The 12,691-nt window shown below is 41.9% G+C and overlaps 1 protein-coding gene across 4 annotated transcripts in view; it reads right to left on the bottom strand.

Annotated features, from left to right (window-relative positions):
* The window catches only part of DGKA (diacylglycerol kinase alpha), a 66,261-nt gene extending 56,467 nt beyond the window's left edge, over positions 1 to 9,794 (bottom strand). The window contains exons 1-2 of one of the 4 annotated variants that reach the window (XM_088138246.1): positions 9,641 to 9,794; positions 8,742 to 8,792 (exon numbers count right to left, since the gene is read on the bottom strand). Coding sequence is in view for 1 of the 4 variants with exons in the window: in XM_088138245.1 (XP_087994371.1) it covers positions 8,742 to 8,829 (88 nt within the window). In the remaining 3 variants the exon portion in view is untranslated. Of the gene's footprint in view, positions 1 to 8,737; positions 9,090 to 9,640 lie in introns of those variants that run through there. The other 3 variants (XM_007427003.3, XM_088138245.1, XM_088138247.1) reach the window with 3 other exon arrangements.
* Positions 9,795 to 12,691: the final 2,897 nt, after the last annotated feature.

Genomic DNA, 12,691 nt, shown 5'->3' with positions numbered 1-12,691 from the left:
CTGGGAATTATGAGAGCTGTAATCCCAGCTTATCTGGAGGATGCTTGTCTGAGAAAGGCTGACCTACCTGATTGACTGTAATCACCATTTTTGAGATATTTGCCACAGAATGTTGTCAGCTATACATGCTCTCTCTGACTTAGAAACTTTTCCCAACACTGTCCTATGGCATTCTCCTATTTTCACCTAGAGCCAAACTGTTCTCCCACTCTGCAATTACAACAGCCATAACTCTCCATCTCATTTTTCTGTTTCATGTTCCTTCTGGGGTAAACCTGATGACTGCCCCACCCTACTGAATTACGGGGAAAGGCAGGCTGGGAGCTACCTTTCCCGAATTTTAGCTCCGCTTTAGGCCAGAAGTGAGTTTACGGCAAGATCTTTCAGTCGACAAAAGAAGGTGGTTGTTTTTTTCCTGCAGAAGAACCCGTGCCTGGCACCGGTGTTCTGTAATTAGCAGAAAGTGGAATAAAATTATGGCCGTGCACAAGCCCTAAATATAGTGCCGTATTATGAAGCGTGTCGTCTCCCCGTGGCTCAGATCCTCTTATAATATTGATTTATTATTAAAAGTATTTTTAATCTGCCCTTCATCTTAGAATATCAGTTCAGCAGACAAAAGGCACCACAGGGAAAACAAACTAGCCGATAGAGTCATGAGACACTGCAATAATGAGAAATCAAAAGCATGTCTTTTTCCTATTCAGCAGGAGGTCCCAGCAACGTTTATTTACAGTCTCCTCGCTTGCTTGGCCAGTTTTATTTATTTTTAATGTTGGCAGATGGAGTATTGGAGCAGTTTATAGGCTATTCATCACTAATAGGTGCTGGGAGGAGAGGCTTTATTGATTTGCTCTCAAATTGTTTCTCTTCATGTTTATAATGAATTATCTATAAATAGCTGTAAGACTATAGTAATTAAAGGTTCCCACTGCCCATGTGGCAATTTTAAGAAAGTCTTCACCATTAATCCTCCAGTCATGCTGAACAGTAAATTATAAAAGCAGGCTATACATATACATAGAAGTTGGTTAAGGGCAAAGGAGCTACTTATGAGCGGATCACCTAGAGGTGCAGACTTTGTATGGACAACTATAATGAAATAGGGGACTCATCTATACAAAATACAGTAGGTTAAAAAAAACATAATCATACAAATGTATTAGAAATATATATGCACTCGAATAACATTTGCATTAGATAAGTATATGAAGAACTGTAATTGTTTACTGTTATAATGACACATTAACTTTTTTCTTTGTTGTATTTCACTTTTTTGTTAAAGCACTTTCTATGTGTTCTTTTCTTTCTTCTTAATAAAATTAAACAAACAAGGCAAAGGAGCTTTTAAAAGTGGACAGTGGCACCTTTACGATCCGCACTGCACGTTGATGCTACAGTATCATTTTATTACCAACATTGCTATCCATCAGGTCAGCAAAGCTTTAGGATGCAAAGTGCTGATAGTCGTACCCACAGAATGGTTTCCAAAACACAGGGAACGAAGGATGACAATTCCAGATCAAAGGGGGAGTGGGGAAGCCACTAATGCACAACCAGGGGCCACAGATGGTAACCCCAGAATCTCTCCAAGTGTTACCAACTTGTACTTTTTAATGAGACCAAAGGAATACATTGGGAACATTTACTTAAACTATATTGATAGTCAAGACCTGGCTCTGCCAACTGGCTTGGGGCAAAAAAAAAGGGACAACCAACCCTGGGGGTGGCTAGCACCTTGAAGATGCTCCCATATGTTAACACCTTACTGATCACCAGTATCTTGGAAGATATTATTATTTGTGTATGTGTTTGGTTTTATTGTATTTTTACTGTATTTTCATACTGTTTTTATTGTATTTTAATGTTTAATTGTTATTTTATTGTGAACCGCCCAGAGTCACTTCTTCGTGAGATGGGTGTATCTAAATTCGAAATATAAATAAATAAATAAATAATATTTGATTCAAATCATTTTTGCCCAGCTCCACCCACTTTTTGGATTGCAGGGCCACATCACTCAAAGATAAGTGCAACCTTAGACCAGAAAGGAAGTTGTAGGCTTGGATTAATGTATTCATAACTTTTTTTTTTTTTTTTTAAGATGAGGAGTAGACAACCTGGTGTTCTTCAGAGTTTTACACTACAGCTACCATAATTTGTCTGTGGCCGTACTGATGGGAACTGAAGTCCAAACTATAAAGTTGACATTAGATTATCTGATGTCATAGACTCATCTTTGGAGGATGAAGATGTTCCTGGGGAAGAATCTGAAGCTGGCAAATGCCCAGAACTCTGGTCCAACTCAGAAGGCAGGGAAAATATGCTGCCTATTAGCAAAGGACCCTCAACCCAAAACTCTGACAAAGATGCCTCTAAACCATATTTAAACCTGTGGGGGAACAGGATCACCAAGTGGATTATCAGACGTCTGGGTGGCTCGCAAGTGTATGCATGCAAGCAAGAACTCCTTGGGAGTAAAAGTTCACTTGGAAGTCAGTGTGATCTGTGATCTGTGTATGCATACTCAATGTCAGGACTCAGATACAAAAGGCTAGGGGGTGTGTCGTGACATGGCAATGCACATTTCATCATTTTTGCGTCATCGTGGTTTGTTCCAGCCACCTGTGGAGTTAGTTGATGTAACCCAGCTATGTTGTAGGTAAAGGTTTGCTGCCTCTGAAATAAACTTTACCATTGGAATGTAACGCAGTGCTGGGATCAACAACTTTGCTTTGTAAGCTCCTGTGACAGGCTGCCTCAACTCCTATCTCCCACCTTAGATCAAAACTCTTGGATTTAGTTCTTTTGCAGCCTGATTTAATTATTTTATGTAACCCTAGTTGTTTGGAACTAATCATTAGCTTCAATGATTCTTGGACTGTGTGCTAAACCATGTCTCTGCTGTTTGCTTGTTTGATTACAAAAAATATTTATGCTTACGATTATCTCTGTCCATGAAAAGAGCCTCCTCTGTGGGACAGGACTCCTACCCATGCTTTAGATTTGGTTTCTGAATGATTCTTTCTACAGGGAGTCCTTGTTTAACAACCACAATAAGGACTGGAATATTGGTTGTTAAGTGGGGTGGTTGACCGGACCTGATCTTATGACATTTTTATGATGATTGTTAAGTGAATCACTGCGGTTGTTAAGCAAATCCAGCTTCCAAAATTGACCTTTTTTGCCAGAATTTGTTTAATGACCACATGATTTGCTTAACGACTATGGTGATTCACTTAATGACTATGATAAAAAGGTCGCAAATCACGATCATATTAACCATGGGAGATGGTGAGGCAATTTGCAACAGTCATAAGTGAGAGTACAGGTCGTAAAGCACTTTTTCCAAGGCCATCGTAACTTTGAACTGTCGTTAAATGAATGGTCGTTAAGCAAGGACTAACTGTGTTCAAGCAAACTGTTCCCTAGCCTTTTCCATCTGTACAAAAAAGTTTCTCCAAACCTAGGAAAAAACTTTAAAACGTCAAGCCATATATTACAGAGTGAAAAACCAGCTTTTTGGTTATAATTCTAATATTACCTCGCAAATTCAACAGAACCATTTTCTCAATAGATGTGCATAAAATTCCTCTGTTAAATACTGGCTGATAGTTCAATTAAAGGTATCACCCTACACACTTTGATTGCTTCACATCTGAATCACACAGCAGGAACACTTTATATTAAACTAGACGTTATTCTTGATGTGTTAATAGCTGAAAAAATAAGTACTCGTTCAGCATAGTTGAAGAATTTTTGCAGAGCACAAATAGTGAAACCTAAAGATACATTCTTTATAACTCTGAGCCATCTCTTGCCTATCTCCTTTCCACTACCCCTAACCTCAACACAATATATTTATAAAATATATAATACATGCTTAAATATGTATTGGAAGATACTCAAGAAAATATTTTCCCCTCCAAAATAAATGCCACATCCTAGATGTGCAATTCTCCAGACTTGTATTTCCCCGAAAACTTCATATTTACAAGAACCACAAAGAATTTTAAAAATAAAACTCTTACATGGCTCTATGCTGAGCAGCTGCATCTTAAAAAAATAAACAGGCTCAAACATTCATGATCCACTTCTGCAAGATCAGGCAGCATGCTTAAACCTTGTGAGATTTTTACACCAGCCTTCTCCAAACCACTAGACTGTTTTGCACACATGCAATAACACAGTTTGTTTTCTGGCCATACCACCTTGATGACTCATAACGTTTTCGGAATTTCTGAATTATCAGAAAAACGCTTGGCAGGTTTATCCAAAATACAAAGGAAGTGAATCCAACAAGGAATCATAGGCCTTGTTTTAGAACCACTGCAATTCACTCCAGGAAGCTAAGAGCTACTTCTCCATGGCAGCCTCGGCAGATGTTAACACTACTAATTGATATGCCTCTATTTGATCACTGCTGGCTTAATTTTAGTTATAATCTCAGCAGAGATGGTGGGGGGAAATTTATTAAAGATTTTGTTACTAATTTTTAGGAATATTCACTATCCAAAGCACTTTACAATTTTATTCGCATTTGATGCACATTAGCTAAACAATACAGTAATTATTCAAGGCCTCTGAGACATATGACTTGATCTGTTTGCCTCTCAATGTAACCGATTAAATGTTGATAAAAGCACTCATAAATACATGGAAATGCACTTTTAACTGCAGATCTAGCCTATCTAACTTCTATAACATTGCATATGCCCTGAAAGAAAGCTTCTGGTATTTCCAACTAAAAGTCACAGGGCAGCTACTCTTTTTTTTTTTTAAACCACAAAAATCTGTTTTCAGGGAAAATGTAGAAATGGTGAGAGTGACATGGAAAAGTGACCACCTTTCTTCCAAATCAAAGATAAAAATTTATGTAACACAACATTTTGTCCTGTAGCATAAAGGCTTGTGACTGGTGCTTTCAGCCCTTCCTCCAGCCTTTGGGAGATAAATCAATCTTATACATGATAAACAAAATCAAACTTTATTTTAAAAATGTAATTCAAAAGACATGATATCGAAAACTCGATTTACAAAATATGTGCAATGTTCTTGGCAGATCACAAGATGGTCCTCAACCAGGACTGCTATAAATGAATGATTTTATACCTCAGCTCCCAAGAAATTAATTAAGAGAAATTTATATCTTGAATTCAATTTAAAATGAATGCAGAAAGATATAACTTAACACAATGTCTAATTAAAGCAGCTACCTACTTCTTAGAGACAACTTGAATTCTGAAGCAAAGCTTTCTGGTTCTTTGCCTTTGGACCTCCAGCAACTTCTTGGCTTAATTGCAAACATTTATCAGAGCTGCTGGGGAGATGCTACATTCCACTTGTTTCTCCAGCTCAGACACAAAAACATCTAGCTCCATGTCTCCAGAGTACTATATTTGTATTTTAAAAGAACAAAACTTTTTCTTTGTCAAGTAGGGGAGGGGTTGAGAGAATCTCCCAAGCCTCCTTGCCTGGGAGTAGGTGTGTATTCCAACTTAGACATGGTGTGGCAGTTAGACTGGCAGCGAGGCTGCAGTATTGACAATGAGGCTGGTTATTCAAAACACCTCCCACTTTAAAAGTAGACTAAGGAGTCAAAGCTGCTTTGAAATCACCCTACATCTCCTGAAAGTTCTTATGGGAAATATTATACAGAGAAAATGAAACAAGATAACATATACACGCTATCCTTCCATTATTTGATCAACTTTTCCTCTACAGTCCACTATGATCCACTGACTTCCTCAAAGGAATCTCTGGGCAGCACATCTAGCACTGTGTTCATCCTCCCTGAAATTTATTTAATCTTGAAATCATACTCCTAGGGCAAGACTCCAGTGTACAAACTTCTTGTGTTAGACTTATTTTAGCCACTTCAATGTAACATGGGCAGTTCTGCATTCAAAACAATGGCCCCACAGGTAATGTGGTAATGGCTTAGCTTCTCAAGGAGACAGACAACAGCCTCACATTCCTTCTCTGATGCAAACCAATGTGATTCCCTGACACTTTATCATCAGGAGATCCCCAGATAAAGAGCTTGGTTTGCACCCACTTGCATTAACTCTGTCTCACGACCCCTTACTGAGGCATCAATGGCATAACATATGAGGCATAACATAGCAAAGTCTGGAACTCGTAATATCACACGACTGCTGAGGACTCTTTCAGCTGTTCAAATGCAACCCAGCACTCCTCAGCCTACACACCACACTGGGTTCGTTCTTGTGAGTTGACTTCCTTGGTACAAACTCTAGTAACTGGCTAATCCGAAGAAAAACCACGTCTACTTTTTTCTTGTTGGGACAGACCATTCCTAGATAGACTGTTCCTTTCCTACCAAAGGTGATATAACAAAATGGCCTACCCAACGATCTGGTTCAGGTCAATTGTGAATATCTTGGTTTTGATAGTAAATCTGGTATTCCTGATATACTACGAAACCATTTCTAGGTGTTCTAGCTGCTGCTTTCAGGTAGTTGAAAAGATGGCCACATTACCTAAATACACCATGGCAAAACCATTTAGGGAGAGCCAGTCTGGTACAGTAGTTAAGATACCAGCTTTGAAACTGGCAGACTGTGAGTTCTAGTCCCGCCTTAGGCACAAAGCCAGCTGGGTGACCTTGGGCCAGTCACTGTCTCTCATCCCTAGGAAGGAGGCAAGGGCAAACCACTTCTGAAATCTTGCCAAGGGAGTAGGGACTTGTGCAAGCAGTTGTCACGAGACAGACTGACTTGAAGCCACCAAAAGAAGGAAGCCATTTAAATCCATGAGCAGCTCAGGGACCAGTTTTTGGAAAGGCCAAGCAGGAACTTGTTAAATTCAAACACCTTATGGAGAAGTCAGCCTACATCATGCACCACATCACTTTCTGCCAAGGGCCTTTGCCAGTATCCTTTGGCTACTCCAATGTATTTGGCTCTCCAAAGTTGCTCCAGCAGGTCATCAGTGCAAGGCACAGGAGAGCTGTTTGACTGTTTTCTTATGAAGTTTTCTGTAGACCATACAGAAACATCTTTCTTCCCCAGACATTGATGACAAAGATGACTGAGGAGGCTCATGCTAATTCTAAGGTCTAATTCTGTGCCATCTAATGGATGTTGGGATCCTGGGTGAGTGGGCCTATTCTCTGCTACCAGAGGTACTTGGCCTTCCACCTTCAGCCTGTATCTGAACTCAGTTCCTCACTCCAGCTGATCCCTTATGTCAGGATCAGGACGTCCATTCTCAGCTGATTCTTGAGCCTTCTTGGTAGCTCTTCCATATGTGTTCTGCTCAATCATCCCTAAATAGCAGGGCATAGGGATGATCCTCCATCATTGCAAAATTCCATTCCAGTGTTTCCACTGAAAAGATAGCTTTTCAGTGGAAGGGCTATATCTACTTGTCCCTTGACAAAGTACTGTCTTGACATGTGAGGTGTATACAGTAGAGACTGCAGCTCTGGTGTCTCTCCAAATCACTACAGGATGCCCATCCAATATCACATTCACTTGCCTTACTGGGTAAGGGGGTAGACTACTCTCTTGAGAAAGTCTTTACCAGACAGTTCTTCTGGCCCATGACTTGTAGATGCAACCTGGTTTATTTTGGCTTTCACTTTAAGACATTCGTGATTGGTCAGGTTTCCTCTCATCTTACAAATACTTTGAGGTAGTCAGACTGATACATTTCCATGGGCCCCAGAAGTCTGGAACCCACTAGCTTCTGGATATCTCTCCAGCTGCCTCCGTGGTTTTAGGTCCCAAGTGGAAGACTTCATTATAGACCCAATCAGATCACAGTTTGAACCACAAACTGTTCAAATTGTGTCAGTTCTCTGTTTACCTTGACTGCATTGGCTCCCGCACATTTGAACCAGTATATGGTCTTTTCACTCTGTGTGCAAAGGAGTAAGTCTCCTTCCGCTGCAAATTCCTGAAATTCCTTCTGAAGCTTTCTGGTGGGGAGGGGTTGAGGGAATCTCCTGATGCCTGTGGGAAGGTGTATATTGAAACTTGGCTGCTGTCTATCATTTAGACTGACAGAGAGGCTATAGTACAGTAATGCAAGCTAGCTATTCAAAAAATACTGTTTCTTATGACATTTCCACATTTTCATTTAAGAGTCCTCAGGAAGGAAACTAAAGAAAACTTATTTCTGACACTTTTACAATGTGGGCTGTGGAATAAACCCTACTGGCAGAAAAAGAGGCTGTTTTTCTTAGACCATATTGTATGTAGCAGAACTAAGCGATTTGGTGCTAGCTACCAGTCTGGCTGGCTTCAAAAAACAGTTGGACCAATTCGTGGGAGTCATGGGGATCAAGGGCTATTAGCCTGGATGGCACTGCCTCTGAAGGGCATCTGCCAGGAGACTAGTGGGCTTCCACAGATAGCTAGTTGGCCACTGTGAGAGCAGACTGCCACACAAGATGGGCCAGGAATCTGATCCAGCAGAGCACTGGTTACGTTCTTATCCTTAGAAAGGGACTTCACCATTTTTTAGTTTGAAGAAATACCAAGCAATTCTTTCAAATGTGCTCTTTTTTTCTTTTTCTTAAGGGTAAGCTACCTAAAGTTAATTGGAGGTAATTATCTCCTACGTTGCAGAGATAGATAGAGCCATTTGGAAAGAGCACAAGCATACTCAGATCCTCAGCGCAAGATCATGTTCCATACTTATGCTGCTAAACTGAGGCATGCAATGCCATGTTATCCTCAATAAATCCAAAGAATCAACGCCCACTTACTCACAGGAAATGAAGCCAGGCAGGCCTTCCCCGGGGTCAGATAAAGCAGCAGAGCCTTCAAAGAAAGAAAAGCTGAAGCAGCAGGGCAACATCCACGTTGAAAGTAGTTCTCAACACGCGCTCTCCAACCCACAACTGCCTGGATTAAAATAGTTTTCCTTCCTCTTAGAGGGCGGGGAGGGACCGTTTAAAAGCAAAGAAAGTTTGCGGCTTGCACGGCTTCTCGGGGCAACACTGCGTGCCATTTCTGCAATCAGCCAGAGGTGAATCACCAGAGACGCTACGCTACAGTTTCAATACCCATCTTTTCTCGCTTGGAACACACAAAGTTCTCTTTCTTTCTTTCTCTCTCTCTCTCTCTCTCTCTCGCACCCTCCCTCCCTCCCTGGCTGCTAAAATAAGAAGTCGTCAGCTCGCTTCCTCAAGGACCTGCCTCGGAGTCATACATATTTTAAAGAAACCTATTTTCTGACCCTTCCCAGATTGCATCTCTCGCAGACTCTCGGCCGCACGCACATATCTACACGCATACCCAGGCGCGGGCACTCCCCCTCCCCCAAATCGGGCCGAAAGACAAGAGGGCGAGCGAAAAGAGTTGGGAGCGGGAGCGGCAATGAGGATCTCACTCCATTTGCACAGGTTTCCCCCCACCCAATCGCAACTGCTTCGATTACGGCCGAGAGCGCAGCCAGGGGCTTGGACGGCCGCTTCAGAATCCCTTTGGCGCCCAAGGGCGTCCCGCCGGCCCTGAAAGCGTCCGCGCTTTGCATCTTCTCCAACTTCTGCTACCGCCCGCCCCGCTCCCCTCGTCGGATGCCTTCCTTCGGCGCGCGCGCGCCACCCGCTTTCTCGAGCGAGCGAGGCGAGAAGAAGCAGAAAGCGGGCGGGGGGAGGGTGCCGTACCTTGTTCGTGCAGCTCGCCTCAGCAGACTGGAAGTTAGCAGGAGAAGATAGAGGGCTGTCTGAAGCTCAGCCAAACGCAATCACACCCTCTTGCGAGCCAGCCTTCGCCTGACATCAGCACGAAGGAGTTCCCTCTCGACTTGGCTCTCGCGCTGTGTACCTTCAACGTGCACCTCTGGAGGGTGGAGACGGCTGGCCAAAAGAGCACAGCTGCTTTCACGGAGAAGAACGGGCCGTTCCAAGGGTGGGCCTTGAGCTGAAATTAGCCCCACGGTTTTAAAGAGCACACCTATCTCTTAAGAATGAGGAATGGGGAGATGGCCCGGAGGCTCTCCCCGTGGCTTCAATATTATTCCTTCGATTGCCTCGCCCCAATTCTTTCGCAGTCCTTTCACATCCAGGCTTACACAGTTCAGTTGTCTATGAAGAAGTTTTCACGGAGATCACAAGAACAAAAGGGAGAGGGAAAGTTACGTGAAGCGTTCTGGAGGAAAAGAGCATCCCAGCTTGGTGATTTTCACAGATTATCTTTGGAGTCTTTTCCACAAAAATAGACTGGTGTTTCTTCTGCAGATAATTCTATCCTTCCTTAGGGTGCACAAGAATCTAGAAGATGCAGGTGGGGACTATTGCTTCACCAGAGCTAAATCTGCTCCCATTTGGACAGCATGAGAAAAATCGGTTTTGAATGACCCTGATAAGCTTCTTGTGTTTCCAGAAGCTGTTTGAAAATTCCTTGTCCTTGATACATAGATAAAAATCTACCAAATCTCACCAGCAATTAAAGCAAGTAGCCAACTGTTATTAAACTCACTGAGATCATTCCACATCATCAAACAATTAATTATCATGTGTGCTAGAAACAGACTTGTACACTACATAATAAAGACTATATAGTCAAAATTGGGCTGCTGAAAACAAAAGCATCAGTGTTGGAGAAGCAAAAAGAAAAAACAAGACAAATATGGTTGGTTGTTGTAAGAAAGATGGATGGAAGGGGCTGTATCCTGAAAAAAGGCAGGTTTGCAAGCTGGAATACCAGGCAGAGCCCTCCATGTTTAAACATTTTGATGCAGAGAATCCACTTTTGTTTGTGGGTGTTCATCTAACTACCAACCACACACACACTGACACACCACATCTGTTCAGAATGGTATATTTTAAATAGCACATCATTAAAAAAAAACATGCTCAGTGTTTTCTTATTTAACTTCCTTCAAATCCACTGAAAGGTATTAGTGGGTGTGCTCCTAGATCATGTTAGACGCCAGCTTTCCTGTACCTGGCTGCCTCCAGACATGTTGGGACTGCTAATCCCAGAATTCCTGGCCAGCATAGGAGTGACTAGGGGAGTTGCAGTCCCAATTCATGTGAAGGGCACGAATTAAAGAGGGCCATGTTAAGCATACTGAGGTTTGGTTGGTGTGCTGTGAGTCTATCCAACTGCAGATTTCACAACAAATCACAGTTAAAACAAATCATGCTTTAGGACAATACACAAACCTAAGCAGTTTCTCAGGACTGATTCAAGATACAAAGTTGGGAGCTTATTAAAAACATATTGTATATATATTTAACATCCCACTTTGACAATGATGGCTATATAAATTAGTCTGACACAAAGCTGGATTGCTAACACATCCAGTAAGGACTGTGCTTGAAAGATTAGGACTAATTTTCATTACCAGCCCATACAGTGTACAATCTACAGCTTTGGAGGCTATCTATCTATCTATCTATCTATCTATCTATCTATCTATCTATCTATCCATCCATCCATCCATCCATCCACCCCCCCCCCTCAACAAAACAACAGTCTGTCACCTACAGACCAATTTTACACCAATGGTTCTCTTCCAAACATAGTTATATCTTACTGGCCGAAAGAAAATAATTTGATTTCCTGAAATTTCACATTCTATTTTACAGTTCCCATTGTGTCTGCAGCACTGCAAATTTGTGAACCTTACACATTATGCCTATAACGTGGTCATGGAAACTGCTGGCTCCTTCTTCCAGGAGTGTAGATATTTGTATTAGGACAAAACAGGAGGAACTGGACACTTAGAGGCAACCTGGTCCTTACAGGAGCATTAAAATGGGACTAGGTGCTTGTGAAAATCTGTCCTGCAAAGGGCTCTGAACAAATGCATTCCACACACCCTGCTCACTCTTTGGCTCAGGCAGAAGTTACACCCATCACTGTTATTTGTTTGTTTCCTCCACAGGGTTTCCTTCTTGGCACAAACTTAAGCCCACAGCTAGGACAAGGCTGCTTGTGTACTTGCCTCTACCTGCTGCTAAAGGAGAGGAAGAGAGAAGAAGAAAACTTAGGCACGAGAGTAGGTGAGCGACAGGCGGATGGTGTTGACCCCCATCCTCTGTCTGGACTCCATCTGTCTGTATTCCGTTGTGCATGTACGTGTCTTTCTCAGCATTGCTACTTGGCACATGGTGGAAGGTCAAAGTACACTTGGCTGCTGGGTTTCATATCTTTAAATTACCTGTCAATACTAGATAAAAATGCATACTGGGAGGTTCTGTGAGTGACATTATTAACTATATATAATTGTACGTGTGCAAGTCGATATGAAAAATGCAAGCAGTGCCTTACTTCCCTATTTCTTTCCCTCTGTGTGTGGGGCACGCTTAGGCATCTGGGAATCAAGACGCTTTCTGCTGAGTGTGCTCTTAGCTTGCCTCGGATGGACCAGTTAAAATTCAAGGTAAAGGGAGTTGGCATCCACAGTGGCCATCCTGTGGAAGGAGGCTTGCGTGGGTGGTGATGGGGTTGCTTTGGACTCAATAATCCTGTTGATTTTTGTATAAATGCCGTGTGCCTGTTTCAACCCCTTTGTGTGAACAGATGTGATCAAGCTACAGCTGAAAAATGTTTATTTAGTTTTTATTGATTAAATATTTAACTTTTTTGCTTCATCCAGCTAGGGTCATAGAAGATTAGCATGATAAGTAATGCATTAAGATTTGCAGAGGAAGTTCTTCGCCAATCATTTTGATTAAGGCACATGTATTATGCATCTCTGTATTAAG

This window comes from Python bivittatus, unplaced genomic scaffold (assembly GCF_059951505.1).
Source record: "Python bivittatus isolate LINGU-HERP-01145 unplaced genomic scaffold, Pbiv_v1 ctg000220_np1212, whole genome shotgun sequence".
Classification (NCBI taxonomy): Eukaryota; Metazoa; Chordata; class Lepidosauria; order Squamata; family Pythonidae; genus Python; species Python bivittatus.
This window is presented reverse-complemented; position numbering and strand designations above follow the sequence as displayed.